The sequence below is a fragment of the Pongo abelii genome, chromosome X (genome assembly GCF_028885655.2).
Source record: "Pongo abelii isolate AG06213 chromosome X, NHGRI_mPonAbe1-v2.0_pri, whole genome shotgun sequence".
Lineage (NCBI taxonomy): Eukaryota > Metazoa > Chordata > Mammalia > Primates > Hominidae > Pongo > Pongo abelii.
In genome coordinates this window covers 73,663,116-73,682,644 of record NC_072008.2, presented here as the reverse complement: position 1 = coordinate 73,682,644, position 19,529 = coordinate 73,663,116, and the positions used below count along the sequence as shown (strand labels likewise).

The following is a 19,529-nucleotide window of genomic DNA, read 5'->3' as shown; positions in this document are numbered from 1 at the left end:
CAGTCCCGGTGAACTCTCTGTGTGACTGTGGGCAGTTCCTTCTTCCCCTCTTTGGGCCTCAGTTTTCCCATCCATCCAACAAGGGGGCTGGACTCGAAGGTCTCTAGACGCCCTAACAGCTTGAAAGATTCCATTCTCTTCTCTGAATCTGCCCAGGGGGAGGCCTTGGGGGCTGGGGCACCGGCAGGGGCTGAGAATTCCATAGCAATTTGCATGTGAAAGCATGTTACTGCCATGGCTATTAGTGTGTGCAGGGGGGCTGAACACAGTGCTAGGACAGCTAACTGTCAGGCTGGCCGGAAAGGCCCAGGCAGCCTGGGTGGGGGAGGGAAGAAGGCCTGCCCTGAGGTATGCGTGCAGAGGCTGGCCAGCCACAGTCAGCATCCAGACAAGGGTGAAACCGCTGGATCTATAAGGCTCTGCCCAGCCTTGAGATGCCCAATTCTGGGTCTAGGCTGTGAACCAGTGGGTCTGGCCCCTACGGATACCTCCAAGTTATTTTGCTGATGAGTGACTTCAGAGCTGTGTAAGGTGCCACAGGAGAGGGACCCCCAGAGAGGGGGGCAGACTATGAGTACATTTTCGCAGTCTGCTCTGAACCAGGCCTAAACCTCCCAGGACCATATTTTCCTCAGGGTTATAATGTGTCATTTTGGTAATTGCCTTGTGTAAACTTACACAGTTTGTCAATATAACACCCCCCCCCCCACACACACACACACACACACTCATAGGGATTTTGAGAGAACAAGGCCACACAGTATGCAAGAAGGGCAACTGGCTGGCTCTGGCCTGTGAGGCAAGGAAGCTGGGTCCAAGGCTTGGCTCTGCCAGCACTCCCTGTGTGCCCTTGGATAAGTCCCTTCCTGTCTCTGGGCCTCAGTTTTCTTATGAGGGGTTTGGTCTGGAAAAGAGCTCTCAGAAAAGTCCTAGCTCTACTGTTTCCTGGCCCCTGACTTCTTAGATTCTACCTGAACCAGCATGAGGGCAGCCAGTGAGGCTGCTAGCCAGTTCCCCTGACAGCAACGGTTCTACCCAGGAAAATCCAGCCATCGTGGAGTCTCCGGTGCAGGGGGTGGATTCTAGGGTCTCCCTTGGTTTCCCCTGGTGCCCTGGAACTGAAGGATCCACATGGAGCTTCTCCCTAGGGACCTGGCCGGAGAAAGGGGGCAAGCTCTTCTCTTAGAAGCCAGCTCCTCACCCACCACCACTAGGGAGGCTGGGAGGGACCAGCCATAGGGCAACAGTGATTGATAGGCAAGGGCTGAGGACACCTCTTCTAGTTTGGGCAGCTTCTGCCTACAGGCCTTGGGAAGTGTTTATCATGGGTATGTTTTGCTCAGGTACCTGGCCACGGGCTAGAGGAAGCAAGCTGGCATTAGAACCACAAGATAACTTCTTAGGATGTTTTACAACCTTGCAAAAGGCTGGCTTTGGTGGATGATGACAGCAACAGTTAGGTCATAGGGTCCACTCTCAAAGCAGGAAGAGTCCCCTAGAAGCTCAGCCCCAGGGCCAAATTGTCTACCCCATCCCTCCTGGGAGAAGCAACAGCTACTATTTATTGGTACTTGCTATGTGCCATGCATTCAATATTTGTTTTAAAAAAATGAGTAAGTGAATGAATGAATGACTCACTTTAGAACCCAAATTTTAAATCAGTGTGTTCTCCATTCTACCTCTCACATTCTTGTGACTCAGTCACCAATACAAAACAGAATCAAGAGTTACCTGGGCACTGAAAGACTTTTCTAGAATGTGAGGTCTCTGGGAGCGGGGACCTTGTCTATCCTGCTTTTCACTGTACTCCAGTGCCCAGACCGTTGACTGGCATATAGTAGGTACTCGGTAAATATTTTCTGAATAAATGAATAAACCTAGTACTACTCCTTCATTACCCAGACAGGCATCTGCCTGCCCCTGGTCAAAAAGGGAGTTATGGCAAAGTAGGGACAGGCCCTCAGGTCTCCAGCCTCTTGGTCTAGGGCTTTATCACCTGGATTAAAGGGCCCCATGGCAAACTCCTCCCACCCCCCCATATCTCTTCATCCTTATTCCCTCCAACTCCCAGCTTTCCCTTTTTTCCTTTCTCTTTGCCAGCTGAATAATTAACCATTGAAAACAGAAACTATAATTACTCTCTCCCCAATGCCTTTAAATTGCTTTCATTTTGGGTTCTATGACCCCTGTCCTGGGTGGGGGCTGGTCTCCCAGTCAGCAGCCTCCCAAAGGGGAAGCCAACCTAACAAGCGCCAGCTGGGGCCCCAGCCCCCCAGATCCAATGTCCAGCTGTACGGGAGGCCGGCAGCAGATGGGTGAGGAGGGTCCCAGGCAGGCTGGGGCTGACTCAGCTGGGGTGCCAGTGGGACGTGCCCAGGCAGGACAGGAGGCCAGGTAGGCAGGCGGGCTGGATTTCTGAGAGTGATTGATGCCAGGTGGCCAGAGGGCTGCTTGCTCAGCAGGGTCCAACCTAGGATGGCCCCAGTGGGGCCTGGGTCTTTCCGTAGGTTGCTTGGCCCAGCTTCATGCCCCTGCCTAGTGGATACCAGGCCATTCATGTCACTGGTTCCTCAGGGAGGCCACCTGGAAGCTTAAAATCAACCAGTGCAATAAGGTCACAAGAGCCTTGGCCTTCCAGCTCCACAAGGCCTTGCCTTTCAGGGAAACTGAGGCCTGGTTAGCACCTGCTCAGTTTGGCTTTATTGGTGAACTGGGCTCAGCCTGCGGAGAAAGCCAGGCAGCCCCACCCTCACCTGGGAAGCATCCTGTATCCCTGACTCACCAGGAGCTTAGGCCCAGCTGGGACAGGAAGGAGAGTCAAGGGTGGGGCAGTCTGGGGCCCTACCACTGGAGGCTCCCACCTCCTGCCTCCAGCTAGCTGAGCTTGGTCCCTCCCTGACCAAGACAGATGGAAAGGGAATGGGGAGTGGAGGTGGGGAGGGCTCCTGTTTTTTAAGATCCCTAAGGAAGCATGCTTGCTCAAAGGCAAGAAGTGGGAAGTCATACCCCTCGCTCTCAAGGAATACCTCTTATTTGCTCGTGGTGTAATAAAAGGCCTGCACTTGTACACTTGTATCCTAGTGCTCCTGTTCACCTGATGTGTGTCCTTGGGCAAGTTACAGCCCCTCACAGGGTCTCGGTTTCCTCATCTCAAATATAAGTCAGGTCATTCCCCACCTACCACCCTCACAGGGCAGTTTGTGAGATTCAATGAAACAAAGTGTGTAAAAGCATTTGAACAAACTGGCAGGTGCTGTCCAGGTGAAGGACACAAGGAACTACTAAGCACACTGTGTGGCCAACAGTGTGAGCACCAAGCTCAAACCAGCGCCAGCCATGGCACCCATGCTAGGACAAGGGAACAGCCAGTTGCGAAGCTTCTGGGCTACCCAGCAGGTTGCCCGACTTTCCTTTGTAAAATCGCCCTTGGATTTTACTTCACACTCCCACAGCTGCTCCCAGGGGGCCCCCAGGGCTCCATCCCCCACTGGGAGGGTTGAAGGCATGGACTGGGTGGGGGACTACTGGAGGACACTCAGTTGGAGAAGTGTGGGAAGTGCTCACTCAACTGAGTCAGGCTCTACCCCAGTAAACGACACCAATCTGGCCTGAACCAACCCTGATGAGAGACCCCCCAGCCCAGGCCGGGCCCCACTCTGGGCAGGCAGTCAAGCAGCAGAGGTTCCATCTGATCCAGGCACTTCCTTTGGTTAATGAGAAACCAAATAAACAGCCTCTGCCCCAGCTGGCTCCAGGAGCACCCCAGCCAGGCCCAGCCCTACACTAGCCCAACCTTCCTTCCCTCCGCCTGCAGGCCCTGTGGCTTTCCGCCCCCTTTCTTCTCTACCAGCTCCCCACTTCCCTCATAGCCCGGGTGGCTCCTTGGCTAATTCTCTGGGGCTTCCTACTCTGGATCACTCTCTCTCTCCTTCTTCCTCCTCTTTCCTCTGCTGCCTTCTACCCCATTTTTAGCTGCTGGATCTCACTTGTCCTCTTCCCCTGACCTCTGTCTTAGCCGTCTCCACAGGGAATCCCCCCACAAGACCAGCAGGCTACTCCAGGCTGGAGCAGGAAGGCTCCAGGCCCTGCCAGTCTGCCTCTCCGCTGTGGGATGGAGGCCAAACCCTCTTCAGGGCCCTCACCACACTGTTTGACTTGAGCAAGTTACTCATCAGCCTGTGGGAGGTAGACAGGGTGCTCAAGGCTGCTCTAGCTTGAGAGTATCGACTGCTGGCCAGAAGCCCCCAACTATGCCATGGTGGTGGCTGTGGTGTGGCCCAGCTCAGAAGCAAGATTCTTCTGGCTGAGAGGTAAACTGGGCAGCCTGAAGCAGGCCCAATACCCAGTAGGCTGCAGCTGAAGTTCAGATCTTGGGAAGTTATTTCTATCCACCTCCAGGCGTCCTGAGGCAGGGCAGGGCTAGGCCCGCCAGCAGGTCCCAGATCTAGCCCCAGCTAGGTGGTGGCAGTACTTGTGGACACACCCAGGTCCCCATGGGAACATCTCCTCCTCCATTAACCCTCTCTAACTAGGCCTGTGCCAGACTGGGCAGATGCCCGTGGCCTATGCCACAGAGGTGACAGGATGAACAGGGAAAATGGTCTCAGGCTCCATGACAGCAGAACAAGAGAGGAGAAAAACCTGGGGTGAGGGGAGTGGCAGGAGGGGCATAGGGCATTAAAACATCTTGCTCCACTAGGATAGCCATCCTCTTCCCGTACCTGCCCCAGTCACCAGTGGTTTGGGCACAGGAAAGCGCACACACGCACACAGCCCCACCACACACACATGCACACAACTCTCATTCTGTATTTCCCAACATCACGACACCATTTTACACCCATTTCTCCATGTGGTTAATTTTTTTTTTTTTAGTTCTCATTTTTTTCTAAGAAAAAAGCAACAAGAAAATAATTCAGAGTTTATACAAAACATCTTTACATTATTTTTTTCCAAAAAGACTAGTATTTACACAAATGGCAACAGAAACAAAAACAAAAACCCTTCCGACTGCCACCTGGAAGGGGCTGGCTGTTCTGCTCCCTCTCCCACCTGGCACTGGGGTGGGCAGCTGGCCAGGAGGCAGTGTGGAGGTGGATGGTGTGAGGCCCAGCTCCTTCCATGGCTGCTCTGGGAGTGCCTGCAAGGCGCACTCAAGTGGCAGTCTGTTAGCAGCCGTGCTGGCAAGGAACTGGGGTCAAAGTGCACAGCGGGCTGGCCCAGCCCCAGGCAGCCTCTTCCTCTTTCCAGGCCCCAGCCCAAGACTGGGACAGCAGCAGGAGCTGGGTTGGGTGGGGGTTACCCACCTGTGCTAGGGCCCAGAAAAGGAGCAGGTCACCTGGTCTTATACCCGCTTAGGTCTCCACCCTGGGCCTCTGTTTCCCCACCAGGCCAAAGGATGCCAAAGGTAAGGAGAGAACAGGGCGGGGGGTGGGGGGGAAACTCCCAGCTCTGCAGGGCAAATAGCCACCTGGGCACCTCACCTCCCTCCACCCCCCATGAGGTCATCTGCCTGCAGCAGCTCTCCTGTTCCCCAGGCAACAGCCAATTAAGACATTAATTACCGTGAGAGTGAGGGAGGCAGGAGATGCCCAAGAATCCCACAAGGAAGGGATTTTTTTTTTTTTTTTTTTTTTTTTTTTTTTTTTTGTGGAATGGTGGCAGTGACTACCCCATTGGCAGGATAAGCCTCGTAGGAGGGTCAGGAGGGGAGGGTGGGACACCTCGCCCAGTGGCACTTTCCTCTTCCCTCATGGGCGTGAACAGCCCTGGCCTGCCCCTTACCCCACCAGAAATACCAAGGAGTCTACAAAAGAAATGGCATCCTATGCTTCCTGGCTGACCACATCGTGCCCCAGGCCCTCTTATACTGGCTCAGGCCAGGCTCACAAAGCCGGGGCGGGGGGGGGGGGCTGCCTTTTACATTTTTCCATTTTTCTTCAAAAAACAGATGAAAATGAGTTGACAGCTAAAAAATGAACACAAAAGCATTAAAAACAGTGATGATAGCGGACAAGCAGTCCTGGGAAGGTGGCAAGGGGGGCGAGGGAGGGGCAGGGCCAGGGGACTGTCTCCCTGCCTGCTGTCCATCAGCATCCAGCCCTGCCCTCCAAGAAGGGGCGCCCCCACGAAGCCCAGAGGCCTGGCCAGAGGGGGAAGGCACAAGAGCATGGGGGTTAGGGGCACAAGCACCCCCCTCCAAAGCCCAGGGGGCAGGGAAAAAGGGGGATTATAAAAGCCAAGAAACTACAAAACTAAATACAAAGGTGGGCACAGCTGGCAAGGGGAGGGGGTGTGGGGGCGAAAGGAGAGGTCCGGTCCAGACCGACTGTCCCTCGGGGGCCTGAGGCCGTGCCGGGCACTCAGACCTTGTAGTAGATGTTCGCCGGGCTCTGGGGCGGCATCTCTTGGACGATGTAGACAGGGTGCCCGTAGTCCCCACTCACCTTCTCATAATGGGGGCAGTAGTTGTTCTCTGTAGTCCGTAAGGGAATGATGATGTCGCTGGGCTCGGTGCCCGCTGTGCCACTGCCCCCCTTGGGACTGGCCAGGGTACTGAGTGAGAGGGCAGCCGCTCGCTGCTGTGTGTGCTTGCGGTGCCGCTTGCGTAGCTTCAGTAGTAGGACCGTCAGGAAGATGATGATGAGCAGGAAGATGACGCAACCGGCACCGACAGCCGCGAACAATGCCACCTTGGAGTTGAAAAAGCCATCAGGGTCCCCGCTGCTGCCCCCACTTGCACCTGGGCCACTCTTCTCTTCCTGGTTCACAGTCTCTGAGGAAGGGAAAGGGGGAGGAACAGTCAGCCAGGGGTCCCAGGGACACACAGCAGATTTCAGGCCAGGCCCAGCTTGCATTTCTTCAGGGACAGGGCCTAACAAGGTGACAGAGCAATGGCTCCTGACCTCTGGGGAACACATATACACTTACCATGCTTGCCATCAGAGTCACCCAGGGAGCCCCGACTACCAGGGGCCTGTGTGGCTGTCTTGACAGTGTTGTCTGCCTCCTTGCTGGGCCTGCTGGTAGTCAGCTGCTCAGGCGTCACAGCATTGGGATCTAAGAATGGAGACAGAACAGGTGAGAGGGAGGGACCCGGCCAGCATAGGTGCCCTCAGTTATCAAGGGTGGGCCAAGAATGGCCTGGATACTGTAACCCTACGCCTGCTCCCCCACTCCTAATACACATGCACCAAGCCAGGAACATCTGTTCCAAAGGTCAAACAGGGTGGGGTGAGGGGACCCTCAGACTAGGCACTCACCTTGCCCAACCTTCATGACGATCTTCATGGTGCGTGTGCGGCACACACCCCCCTCCCGGTTTTCCAGCCCCTCTAGGCTTCCATTGGATGTTGCTGCAGGAAGAGGCCAGAGAAGTCAGAGAAGTCAGGAGGAGAGAAAGGTCTACTAGCATTACCCAGAAACTCCCGTTCTGCCTCAGCCAACAGGGAGAGAAACTGCAGTCGGGAGAAGCAAGCAGCTCCCATCTACCAGTGAACCCTTTCATTTTCTTCCCTCCCACTAGGAACAAAGTGGCCTAGTCCAGCCCAGGCCAAGAACAAGCCCCACCCCCAGGGGCACTGCTCCTCTGTCACGAGCAGGCCATGGCCCCTCGGTAAGGTCTGCCTTCTCACTGGGATCATAATGGGGGCTTCTACATAGACTGAAAGGAATGCTGGAGTAGGAATCAGGAGAACTGGGTTGGAGTCCTGACCCTAACTCTAACTCACTGTGTGATCTAAGGCAAGAAGTCCCTTCACCTTTTGGGGCCTTGGTTTCCCCTGAAGAAAAAGGCTGAATAGCTGGCTGATCCCAAAGGGCCTGGCAAATGCTACCATTCCTAATATTAGAACTTAGGTGGGCAAAGAAAATAAGAGAGAAGCAACACGAATTGGAGACCTCTCCTGCCCAACCCCTGGAGCCAAGGTGAGCTTGGTAAATGTTGGGGCCAGAATTCCAAGGCCAGGCTAGGAGGAGAACATGCCAGTCTTCAAAGGGGATCAGATCCAGCAGGGCCTTAACTACGTGCAATAGCATTGCACCACTTAGAAGCTCCCACTACTACAGGAGAGGAAAGAGTTAAGCCCAGGGAGAGAGCCAGAGGATGGGATGGGCGGGACTCACAGGTAATGTAGTAATCATGGTGCTTCTTGAACTCCAGGCCCATGTAGTTGGGGCTGAACTCCTGGAACTTGATGGTAAAGCGTATTTCCTGCTCTGGCCTATTGCAGGTGACCAACACGTTGGGGTCGAGCACTGTGCTACAGGCAGCTGCCTGCTCAGGCCGCACCAGGTACAGCTTGTAGTACTCATAGGGCCGCCCTGCTTCTGCTCGGGGGCAGATGATGTCCAGCTTGTCTCCAATTTTCGGATAGATCACCAAGCCCTTCCCACTCAGGAACCTGCCCAGAAGGAAGAAGACGGTCAGCCTCAGGGTTGGGGGTGGCCCCAGGCCATTCCAGAACCAGGGAAGCAGACGAGAGCCAGGCTGGGCCTACTGGGTGGAGACGGCAAGAGCAAGCCTTCTGCCCTTCCTCCATCCTCAGGCTGGGGGTGGGGAGAGAGAACCACACTACCAGGAGGGTGTGGAAGGGGTGGCCCATGGGCAAGGCTGCCAGACTCTGACTGCTCGGCAGGGTGGAGCACTGCCTGGCTGGGGAAGTCCTTTGTCCTAATGTGACATTTCTGCAGGGGGCTGACGTGGCCAATGGGCTAGGTACCAAGGTGTCAGGCCCATGCTACCTGGAGGTGGCAGTCTTATATACCCCCACCCCCAACAAACATTCCTTCATGACTGCTGCTACTACCTCTCCTATACCCATACACACATGCGTGCGCGCACACACACACACACACACATACACACACACAGCAAGCCCACACATGTCTTAGTCACCACCCCCCGCAGCTCCCAGCCAAAGGCTGGGGGAGCTCAATCTGTCTGGGACCCATGTCTTCTCCCCCATCCTTACTAATCTTGGGCATGATGGAAAGATAGGAACAGGCATCGCCTGGAGCAAAGGGATGATGGCCACAGTCTCTGGCCAGGTGCAGCTCTGCTCACTCCCACTGCCTATTGTCCTACTGGCAATTCATCCCACCCTCAAAATGCAAGAGCCTGAATTCCTAAACTTGATTCATCTCATTCTTAAAAAGAACAGAGGAGAGGAGAAGGGGCTCAACAAGAGACAACAGATCATAGAAGATAGGGCCTCATCTGTATCCTAACCTGTCACCTCTATGTTGTTCCTACTCCAGCTCCTGAGAGGAGATGGACAAATGCCTTTTGAGCCAGGTTCATATTCTAATCCAGAAGGCCAGGCACTGGGGGACAGCAGGGAGGGTCAGCTGCCCAGGACCACCCATCCATAGGACTCTGTCCTTGCCTAAGCACACAGAAAGAAAATGGTGCTCCGTTGGCCATTTCTGAGCCTGGATGGGCTGGTGCTGAGAGCAAGGCAGAACCTCATGTAGGAGAAAGAACACAGACTTTAGAATCAGATTCCAAAGCTAGGCCCTTACTAACTCTGTGACTTTGGATGAGCTGCCTGTTCTGAGCTTCAGTTTCTTCTCTTGCAAAGTGGGGGTGGCAAGAGCCCCTACCTTCCAATATTGTGGCGGGGAGACGAGGCAGCACATGGAGAACACCTAGCACACAATAGGCGTTCGACATGTTTGACTGCCTCTTAGAAGCAGTCTCCCAAGAGGCAGGAGGTCAAATACTAACACTAAGTACCTATGAGCTCACTCTCATATTTTGGAGGGGAAACAGGAAGAGAAGATATGGCTCCGTCATCAAGGCCTTTACTGTCCAGTTTGGGTGAAAAAAGTAAATAACCCACACTCGAGTGATAGACAACACCAGGCTATCTGTAGGTATGTGTGAGGATGATGATTCAAGCAGCAAGGGCTGGAGGCAGGGAGAGGAAAGAGACAGCTCATCTGACCAGGATAGTCAGAGATGTATCCACAGGAAAGGCAGGATGAAAGTGGGTCCTGGGTGAGGAATAAGAAGTCAACACACTGAGACAGTAGACAGCAGTGGCTACGACACAAAGCCCAGGCCAGTGGTTGGTCCAGCTTGGCTGGGAGTGAGGAGAGAGAAACAGAAGAAGAGGTGGAAAAGTTCACCTGGGGCCAGACTGAAAGGCCTCAAGGGTCACAGCAAGCAGGGTGGGTTTCATCCCATTGGAGAGAGGCTCTCAGAGCAGGAAGGACAATGGAAGGCTTCAGGCAGTGCTTAAAGAGAATGAAGCTGACAGTGTCATGCACCAGTTCACAGGCTACCACAATCATCTGAGAAAAGAGTGGTTCCATTTCCTGAGGGCCCATTACACCAAAGGGACTACAAGCAATACCGGCCTACTGGGAACTCTGGGCAAATGCCTTTGCAATGCCAAACCTGTGTCCTCATCTGAGGGAGGGAAATGATACCCAAGTAGGCAAAGAGGGAAACTGACCACATGGATGAAGTGGACGAAGAAAAGCCGCCTTTCCTCCATGTCGAGTGAGGCTCCACCAAATTGGGAGCTGCCATCTTGATGTGCAGGAGGGTAAAAGCCAGAATGAGATGGCCTCCCCACTGGTACCTAACTATAGAGGGTCCAGAAAGGAAGTAGGCATGGGATGGAAGCCTGGATAAACATTTCAGATGGAATACCCCTGTCCCATGCACCATACAAAGCCAACAAGTTTCCCCAAAGCCTCTAGAATTCTCCAGGCATTTTTTCCCTTTCCAGTGCTCACAACGGTTCCATCTAGATGGCAGGATTAGACAACTGCTCACATCTTAGAGCCAGCAGGAACCTTAGAGTCCAGGCCCTTCATGTGAGGGAATGAATGATCAGATGAACGTTCCCATTGAAAAGAGGGGTCTAAACCTACCCAGGACAGTAAACCGATGGGTCTAAGAGGGCCTAAAACATTGCCTGAATCATTGTACAACATCTTCACAACACATATATATGCAGCTACATAGAGGGCACGGAAAGGGAGACAGGCCAGCTCAGCTTTCTAACCACTTGGTTCTGGCTTACTCACCAGGGAGTCCTGTCTACCCCAAGTGCAGTCTCCCATTGCCACCCAGGTTCCAGAGCCCTGGAATTGGAACAGGGCTTCTAGCTAATTGGGGTTCTACCTTGAAGCCAGAGGCATTGAGGAAACAGATGTCTACATGATGGAGGAGGGGGGGAGAAGGGAGAACTATTGCCCCCAAAACCCCTCAGAGTCTCTTCAACCTCAGTGAACAGACTTCATAAATATTCATTAGTTCATTTGCATGGCAGCTGGCAGAGGGAAACTCACCTTCCCCTAAAGTACAGAAGGGAGCGGAGGCCGATGAGACCCGTCTTCCCTGACCCTGATCCCCCATACTGGTAACCTTCTTAGCATCTTCCCTACCACTGGGCAAACCTCGTCTTGACCTGTCAGAAGCTCAAGAGAGTGGTAAGGGGCCATAAGGGATGGGTGTATAGCCAGTGAGAGTGAAGGCCAAAGCTAGGTAGAACACTAGTCATACTTTAAAGGGGGACCCTACAGTTCTCCCTTCTTACCAGATTAGGAGTAGGAGTAAGGGAAGAGGAAGAAGAGATGTCCCCAAGTGAAACTCTTTATCCCCCACCTTACTTCCCCCAACCCTAAGACCAAGCCAAGCTTTTCTGCCTGGGGCCACCCCCAGACAAAGCCCTTTTCTGAAAAATAAAGGGATTGACATGGCTCAGCAGGAAGCCTGAAGCAGGTCGCCATGGTAACCCCTGAGGCCTTCCCTCTCCAGCCTCAGAAAGCCCTGGGACCCCAGGGCGCCACCCCAGGAAGTAAAAGGACTTGGGGGAGGCGGCCTAAGCTATTCCAGCTCTTCCCCTCTACCCTAGCCCAAGTTCTATCTTCAGCCTTTCTACCTAGCTTAGAAGCACCACCATGCCATCACTGCCACAAAGAATCCTGGGATATGAAAAGCCTGAAGGGGCTGGGGACAGTAGCCTCCAAGGCCCTGGACTGGCCAGAAACCAACTAACCAACAGCCCCTCCTTGTTTTCTCCGGATAAGCCCTTCTCCACCCATGTGAATACAATTTACAGGGGGCAGGGAGAGCTTGCAGCTAGGAGGGTCTTGCCCAGAAAGCTACCCACATCCCACCAGGTCTATACTTCTTTCCTTGTCACCCTGCTCTCAGGCTCTAGCAACTTGTGGTCAGAGAATGGCCAAAGGGGAAGCCTGGTTCTAGGCCATGCAAGTCCAAGTCTGGCAGAAGACTCTAGCCTCAACCTCAATTCAGTGACCCCACCACCACTGCACTTGCACCTCCCAGGGTGGCAAGACCAATGGAGGACAGACCCCAAGCCAGAGCTCAAGTCTGTTCTCATCCCAGCTAGGGTGGGAGCCCCCAAATTAAAGGCTCCTCTTTAACTCCCCCAGCTCCACCCAGCCCCCGAGGCTGGCAGGAGCAGGCCTGGCGTGTCCCAGCAGTGCCCGCCCAGGCGTGGGTGGGCAGGAACAGCAGCTGGGTCCTGGCACACACAACTCTGTCAGAGGCAGGGAAGCCAGGAGAGTCCTGGAGGAAGTCACCCTCCCCATCTACACTGAACTATGCCCTTCCTGGCTAAAGCTCGTGTCCATTATGAATTTAATACCCCCCTCCTCGATGTCGATGTCTGCTTTCTGTGGGGTCCCTGAGAAGAGAGATTCTTAGCTCAGAGAGGAACCAAAGGTGCCACTCAGAGCTCCGCAGAGAGTGTGCCAGGCAGTGAGTTGGCTGCCTTTAGTTCAGGTCACCCAAGCAGTCAGTCCTGGGAGGTAGGCCTAGAAAAGTCAAATGAGGAAGTTTGAGCACTGCTCACCCCACACAGACAGGGCCTGAGTCACAGGGACAGATGCTTGCACACCTGCGAGGTAAGAGGGGAACTCAGGGGCAGGGAGCCAGGGCCTCTTCCCAAACCCCACCTTGAATTCCTGTCTGTCCTACATTTCAAGGCAGCAGGAATGAATGGCAGACAACACAGCTCTGCCCCCATAGGCAAGTCATTGACTGGCCTTAGACAAGTCACTTCCCTTGTCCGGGCATATGCCTTCTTATCTGGAAAATGGGGCCAATACCTACTTCCCAGGGTTGTTGGGAGCATTGGATGAGATCATATATGAGAATGCATTGTAAGTAGCAAGGTGCCGCCTGCCTATTAGTTAGCATGCCAAACACAGCATTATTTAGAAGTAAAAAGCTGAAGGAGCTTACTACATTCCTGGCTGCTAGTACCCTGACCCAAAACAATGATCGCGAAATACGCCCAAGAGGGGCTGCTATGGTCTGTGGGGTAAGGAACCCAGGATGTGGGTGGTGAGCACCCCCATATCTCAGCTCCTCTAATAGTCACAGAGTGGACTCTCCCCCAAACCTGGTGTTCCCATGGCAACTAGCAGCCTCCTGGCTGGCCCACTCTCTGTCCTTTAGTCCCTAACTCCAGAAAACAGTGATGCACCATAGTATCCAGGGCCCACGCATCCCCATTCACCTGAGCGGATGAGACAAGAGACAGCCCAAGGGAAGAAAGGGAACCCTCGATTCAGTCCCCACCCCAGCCTCACAGGTCCTTCTTGCCCTTGCCTGGCTGCCCTATGTGGGAGAGGGGAGGCAGGGGAACAGGGGACTTTAGGAGCTGCTGGATTCCCATCACTCTCAGGCCCCCACCTGTGGCCAATCAGCCACAGAGTAGAAGAGGTCAGGTCCCTAACCACCCCGGAAAAGGGCCCCCTGAGTTGGCCTCCCCAGGACTGTGAGCTAGAACAGCTGTGTGGGGCTGGGGCCAACACTTTGGCTTGGAGCAGGCAAGCATGGGTTGGGGTCTGCAGCTGCCCCCACCCATGCTGGAGTCAAGGGTCCTGGATGCCAAGCTGAACCCCCCACCCCCACCCCCTTGTAGCGAACGTTTGTAATGTGATCTCAGGCACATTCTGACTCCCTGGAGGTGGGGGAATCTGAGTGCGGGGCAGGAAGGGGTCAGGACGGGACTGAGAGACTGAACTGCAGCAGCTGGACTTGGCTGAGGACTCAAGTGTGAGGCCTGCCGGCTGCCCCAAGCTCCCAGGGGAAAAGGCTGCGGGAGGGGTCGCCTAGGACCATTTAGATAACAGCCCCCCAACTCAGATACACACACACACACGCACACACAGAGGTTCCTAAAAAAAACTCTAGCAGGACCAAACCCATCCCCCCACCTTGTGCTCATGGGGCAAATCCGATAGGAGGGGCCAAGGAGGCAGAAGCTCCTGCCACTCAGGGACTAGCACCCCAGAAGGCCCCAGCACCAATTTGGGAAAGAGGCTTGGGAGTCTTGGGCCAGCCATTCCAGCTTCCCCTCTCAGTCAGGGCTGGGGCCGGGCCGCACGCACCTTGGAACCTGGAAGCGGACCCCCAGCCCCACCACTTCTTTATTTTGATTTTTTTTTTCCCCAAGGAGGAAGCAATTAAGCAGGGTTTATAGGCACTGGGAGATTTTCTTTTTTAGGAGGGGGGTTGCCAGCTTCTGACAGGGCTGAGGAGAGAGACCAAAAGCCAGGAGAGGAAGAGGGGAGGGAAGAGAGAAAATGAGCCTGAGAGGGAGAGCACGGGCATGTGCGAGAAACAAAAGGACTTGAGAAAAAGAGGCAGAGAGTGACTAAGAGTGAGAGGGAGTGTGAGAGCTAGGCAGAGCAGGCGAGCCTAGCTGGAGAGGGAAGGTGAGCGCTGCTTGAGGAGGGTATGAGAGGGCGAACTGACACGGGCCTGAGAGGAGAACTCGGGCAGGAGGCAGAGAGGGAGGGAGACAGAGAGGGACTGTTTATTTGAAAGGCTGTGGCAGCCTGAGGGTTGGGCGCGGTGGCAGAAGCAGCCCCCAAAGCTCGAGGAGAGCTGAGGGCAGTGCCTCCTTCCTGTCCATTTGCCCTCACCACCCCAGCCAACACATGCAGAGAGTGGCTGCATTCCAGATCCCTGAGCCTGGAAGGAAGGGGGGTGCGCCAGTATCAGTCTCTGACCCTTCCCAGGATCTACCCAATTACAGAATGGAATTCGGACAGGTTCTAGGTTCTAGAGAGTCTTCAGCCACCCCCCATCCCCACCCCACAATGCCTGCCCTCAGCTTGAGGTAGATGGGGAGGGGGGTCAGAGAGGATACCACCCCCCAAAACCTGTAAACCAGTCCAGAGCACTAAAGGCTCTGAGCACAAAAAGGGGGAAGCACAGACAGATCGTGTTTCTTCCAGCACCCCCAACTCTGCAGGAGGGCTCCTTTCCAGCTGTGGAGCTGCATGTTATCTCTGGTTAGAGACCCGAGAGAGCAATTAGGTCACTCCCATGAGCCCCTATGATGGGCTACCCCAGGCGGATTTCAACTCTCCTGGCTCAAGAGAGAACATTTCCAGCCTCCACCCTTACCGGGGAAACTGAGCACTTCACAACCTTCCCCCCTGGGCTCAAGCAGCCCAGAGCTCCCAGAGCATTTTGAGCCCCTGCTATTAGGAGAGAGTTGTACCCCGTTTGGCTTCTGGGTAGGAAAGAAATTCTTGCCAATCCCTTTCCTTGTACCCAGGGAGAGCCCTCCACCCCAACCCTGGTTTAGCCATCCCACCAACCAGTAATAGGACTCTACCTTAATCGAGGAGAAGAAAACTAAAGCTGCCTTCTCCCACTCCAGGGCTGAGAGATCAAACGTCCCTGGGACCCAAGTGGCCAAGGTAAGCAGGAGCCTGGGAAGTTACCCGGGGCGGGGCGGGGTTGGTGGGGGAGGCGGCGGGGGGCAGCAAGAGTGGACAGGAAGAAATTTGAGATACAGGAATCAGCGATCACGGATGGAGCAGGTCAAAGCTCCCCAGTTTCCTGCTAAGTAGGGTTGTTCGCACATTGCTGGGACCTCCAGAAAACTGAGAGGAAGGGCAATTTTGACCCTGGGTTCCAACCTGAGTCCTGGATGCCAAAAGAGAAGGTCCAGAGGTCACTACAACAGCCCCAGCGACTTCCCACTAAAAGCCCAGAAACCACTGAGCCACCGCCCTGAAAGGTGTGCGTGTTGTTTGGAGGGGTTGTGTGTGTGGTGGTGGTGGAGTAGTTGTGCACGGGAAGGAGAAGAAAGAAAAGAAAGGATGTTCTTTATATAGCTGCCCACCCCCCGCCCCAACCCCTTGGGGAAAACTAAGCACAGCTCCCCAATCTGGGGGACAGACTCAGGGGCCAAGGGGACCTGCCTGGGCAGGAATCGCTCCTTCTCCACCCACCTCCCTCAACAGCTCGGCCGCCACTCTCCGCCCTGGCGGGCCCTTGAAGCTCTGTTACCGGCTCCATTGGACCCCTGACGGGCACTAGTTCGAACCCCCACTACCCAGCGACCACTCTCCCACTCCGCCCCTCTCCACCCGCTGCCTTTGTGAGCCTGGGAGCAGCGCCCGCCTTTCTACCGCTCCGGCAGGGAGAAAGGAGGGGCGGGGGGCAAAAAGAGACAGCAAAGCAAAAAGCCAGGGAGGCAAACAGGGAAGAAAGAGAAATGAAAATGGGAGAAGCCCGAGTGCGGATGTTGGCGCTGCCACCCACTCCAAGCGCCGGGTCCCGCTCTGTGTTCCCTCCACAGCTAAGCAAACGAGGAACCCGTGTTCTGGCCTCGTCCCTCGCCCGAGTCAAGCTCGCTCCTGGAGCAGCTCTCGGCGAAAATCACCACGTTCCCAGGGGCCCCAGAGGGAGCTGCGTTCTCGTCTCCACTCAGCTCTCCGGTGCGCTCTCGGGCGCCCGGACTCCACAGCTCCGCCTGTGCGACCACCTCGACTTGATCCAGGACGTGCAGAGGCAAGGGCTGGGAAGCCCAGGGGGTCACAACCCAGCCAAGTGCCCCTACCCCACCCCGCCGCACCCTGCTCCACCCGCCCGCCCACAGGAAAACACTCGAAAAAGCCGGAGACAAAATGAGGCGCCGCTCCTCCTCCGAAGACCTCCCTACATGCACTCAGGGGCGTGCGGCCTCACCCTGAAGGAGTGCCTTCCACCCCAGCGTCCAGAGGAGATAAGTTACTCACTTGGGGTTGAGGGAGCTCCAGGATACGGGCTCCAGGTTCTTGGCCAGCGGTGTGGCGAGCCGGCACAGCGCCCACACGACCATCGCCACAAGCCACTTGCCGAGCCAACGCTGCCCAGGCCGAGCCATCTTCCCGGGGGCAGACTGCACTTCGGGATCCCTTGGCGCCTCCTTAGCAAAGCTCGCCTCGCCTTCCTCTGCCGCGCTGCGCTCGGAGCCGCTCAGGCGCCCATCCTCCGCAGCCGCCGGCCTTGAAGTGCTCCCCTCCCGCCGGCTTCGGTGTCGCTCTTCTCCGCCCGGCCGGCCAGGAAGACTCACTGGGCAGCCGCCCCCAAACCGGGCATGGGCTTCGGCCCCCGAGGGCTCGTTCTCCTGGGCTCTCCGCTGCCGCACGAGGCGCGACGGGGGCTCTGCGCCCCCGGGTGATCCCGCCCGATTCCGCTCGACTCCCCGAGACGGTTCGGGGCTGCGCGCCCTCTCCCCGACGGGGTCTTCCCGCAGAGGTCTCGGTGACCGCCCCGACGCCTCGACCGTCCCGGGATCGCTGTCCCTTGGAAGAAGTGGGGGTTTCCCCACAACACAAGCTCGGTCCCCGGGCTCCCGACTGGGCCGCCCTGGCACGGGCTCCGTTCCTCCGGGCCACACTGGGACTCCGGGCTACGCGCCCCCGGACAGCTTCTACTTCAGCGCGGGCCCTGCTCAGTGTACTTAGAAGAGCGGGGAGATGCTGCCGAGCGAGCCAGTCCCATTAGTTTGCGCCCCCGAAGCCTCCGCCGGGTAGCCCGGCAGCCTCGCGTCGCCGAGTCCTGGCTCCCGGGCGATCGAGCCCGAGGGTCTGCCGCCAGTGCGAGCCTCACACACCTCCCACTGCTGTCCAACTCGCATAGACTCCCTCCGCTGCCGCTGTGCTGTCTACTCCCTTGCTCAGGCGAACGCAAGGCCAACCCTGCTCTCTTAGCCAATAGCAAGCTCAGTGGCGGGGTCCTTGCCCCATACCACTCCCCCAGAGCAGGAAGGGGGCGGGGTTTCAGGGAGCTCTTAAGGACGCCGCGCGCCCGATGGCACCAATCTGAGTGTGCGGCTCGTGCGGTTAGGGCTGGGTCCCGCTCAGTCCTGTTCCCAGAGCGCTCAACCCGTGGGAAGTTGGCACTCTCAAGAGCTGCCGGCCTGCTCTTCTCCCCACGCGTCTGGTCAACACCCCAGCCCACTGACCCTGTCCCAAGTACTCCAGGAAAGTACTTCCATTCTCTTTTTACACACAGGACCCCTGAAGTCCTGCTCTGTGTCCACCTCCGTGTCAAGGACAGCCTGTCTGCTCCTCGTCCAGTCCCACGTAAGGCTTTGGTGGGCTTTCCTCCTCTCGCCCTCAAAATGCACTGTCTGCTTGCACTTGGACCCGGAATCGGGAACATAAAAGTGAGAGCTGTGGGAGGGGGACACTGGTGAGGGTCCAGTACTTGATTGGGGCTGGAGGTGGGGCGGGGAGCAAGGTGGGGCGTGGTGGGGAGAGAAGGCGTGTTCATCGCCCCTGGGGACCAGGCCTTCGGAATCTCAGCTTTCTGGGGGAGCCTTGTGGGACCTCTGGAGCCAAGATTTAGTCTTGTCCTGTCCGAAGGCGCGGGCAAGGTCCCGGGATAGGCAAGCGGGGATGAGAGGGCACGTCGATAAAGAAAGACACCTCGAGGGCAAAGAGGAAAAAGCACAGGGCACGAGACATTTGAAAAAGCAAAAGCGGGCATCCTGGCCCGGAGAAGCCGGACTCCAGCCTGTCCCGGCCTCGCCATCTGGGTCTTTGTCTCCCAGCCCTGGCCCATTCTTCCCGCCCCGCCTTGCCTCTTTGCTTAGAACTTGGCTCGATCCCATAGTTCAGACCCTCCAGGTCCGACCCACTCTCCCTGGTCGGACCCCAGAGGACGTGCCCACGTGCTAATATCTCCCCCTGCTGGACTTCCATAGCACTGCGGGCGCCTGGGATAAACCCGGAGCACAAGACCTGGGACAGGCGTAGCCTTAGCAAAAACCGCCACCCTTTATGGGGAGGAAGGGAAATAACTAGAAGGAATATCTGAGTTTGGGGTGGGCTTAGGGACTGCCAAGAATACAAGGTCTCCCCACTGCTTCTTTATGGAGATAATTAGATGAGCAACATTCCCAAAGTACTCCACCATTCACACAGTTTCATGTCCATCATCTCGCTTAATAGGTGACTGAGCTACTGCGTTTCTCAGTGGATCCTCTGATGATCTTTGTGGCTGTAGAGGCGGGAATAGCCCAGATTTTGTCTTTTTATTTTCTCCCAAATAGAGGAGAAAATAGGGAAAATCTGGGCCCTTCCCACTTCCAGGGGCAGCCCTTGAGGGTGAAGTGACTCTGGGTAGGTAGGGAAAAGAAGGAGCTGTTTGGGGTCTCTGAGCTCTCAGCTGGACCCTGCATTGGGGTGTAAGGAAGGAGAGATGAGAAGAACAGGGTGTAGGGACACACCAATAGTCTAGCTGGGAG

At 55.9% G+C, this 19,529-nt stretch overlaps 1 protein-coding gene across 1 annotated transcript; it reads right to left on the bottom strand.

Annotated features, from left to right (window-relative positions):
• Window positions 1-4,909: 4,909 nt before the first annotated feature.
• Window positions 4,910-17,985, bottom strand: EFNB1 (ephrin B1). The gene is made up of 5 exons (XM_024240994.3): window positions 17,032-17,985; window positions 8,125-8,402; window positions 7,263-7,355; window positions 6,931-7,059; window positions 4,910-6,775 (listed from the first exon to the last, which is right to left on the bottom strand). Exons 1-5 carry the CDS (start codon window positions 17,157-17,159, stop codon window positions 6,363-6,365), a joined length of 1,041 nt encoding a protein of 346 aa, XP_024096762.1. The 5' UTR covers window positions 17,160-17,985; the 3' UTR covers window positions 4,910-6,362.
• Window positions 17,986-19,529: the final 1,544 nt, after the last annotated feature.

Excerpts from the sequence above, each read along its gene's own strand:
- EFNB1 (XM_024240994.3), bottom strand. The coding sequence starts at position 17,159 with ATGGCTCGGCCTGGGCAGCGTTGGCTCGGCAAGTGGCTTGTGGCGATG. Across the intron at positions 8,403-17,031 it reads TGGAGCTCCCTCAACCCCAA|GTTCCTGAGTGGGAAGGGCT; the intron begins GTGAGTAACTTA and ends CCTTCTGGGCAG. Across the intron at positions 7,060-7,262 it reads CGTCATGAAGGTTGGGCAAG|ATCCCAATGCTGTGACGCCT; the intron begins GTGAGTGCCTAG and ends CTCCATTCTTAG.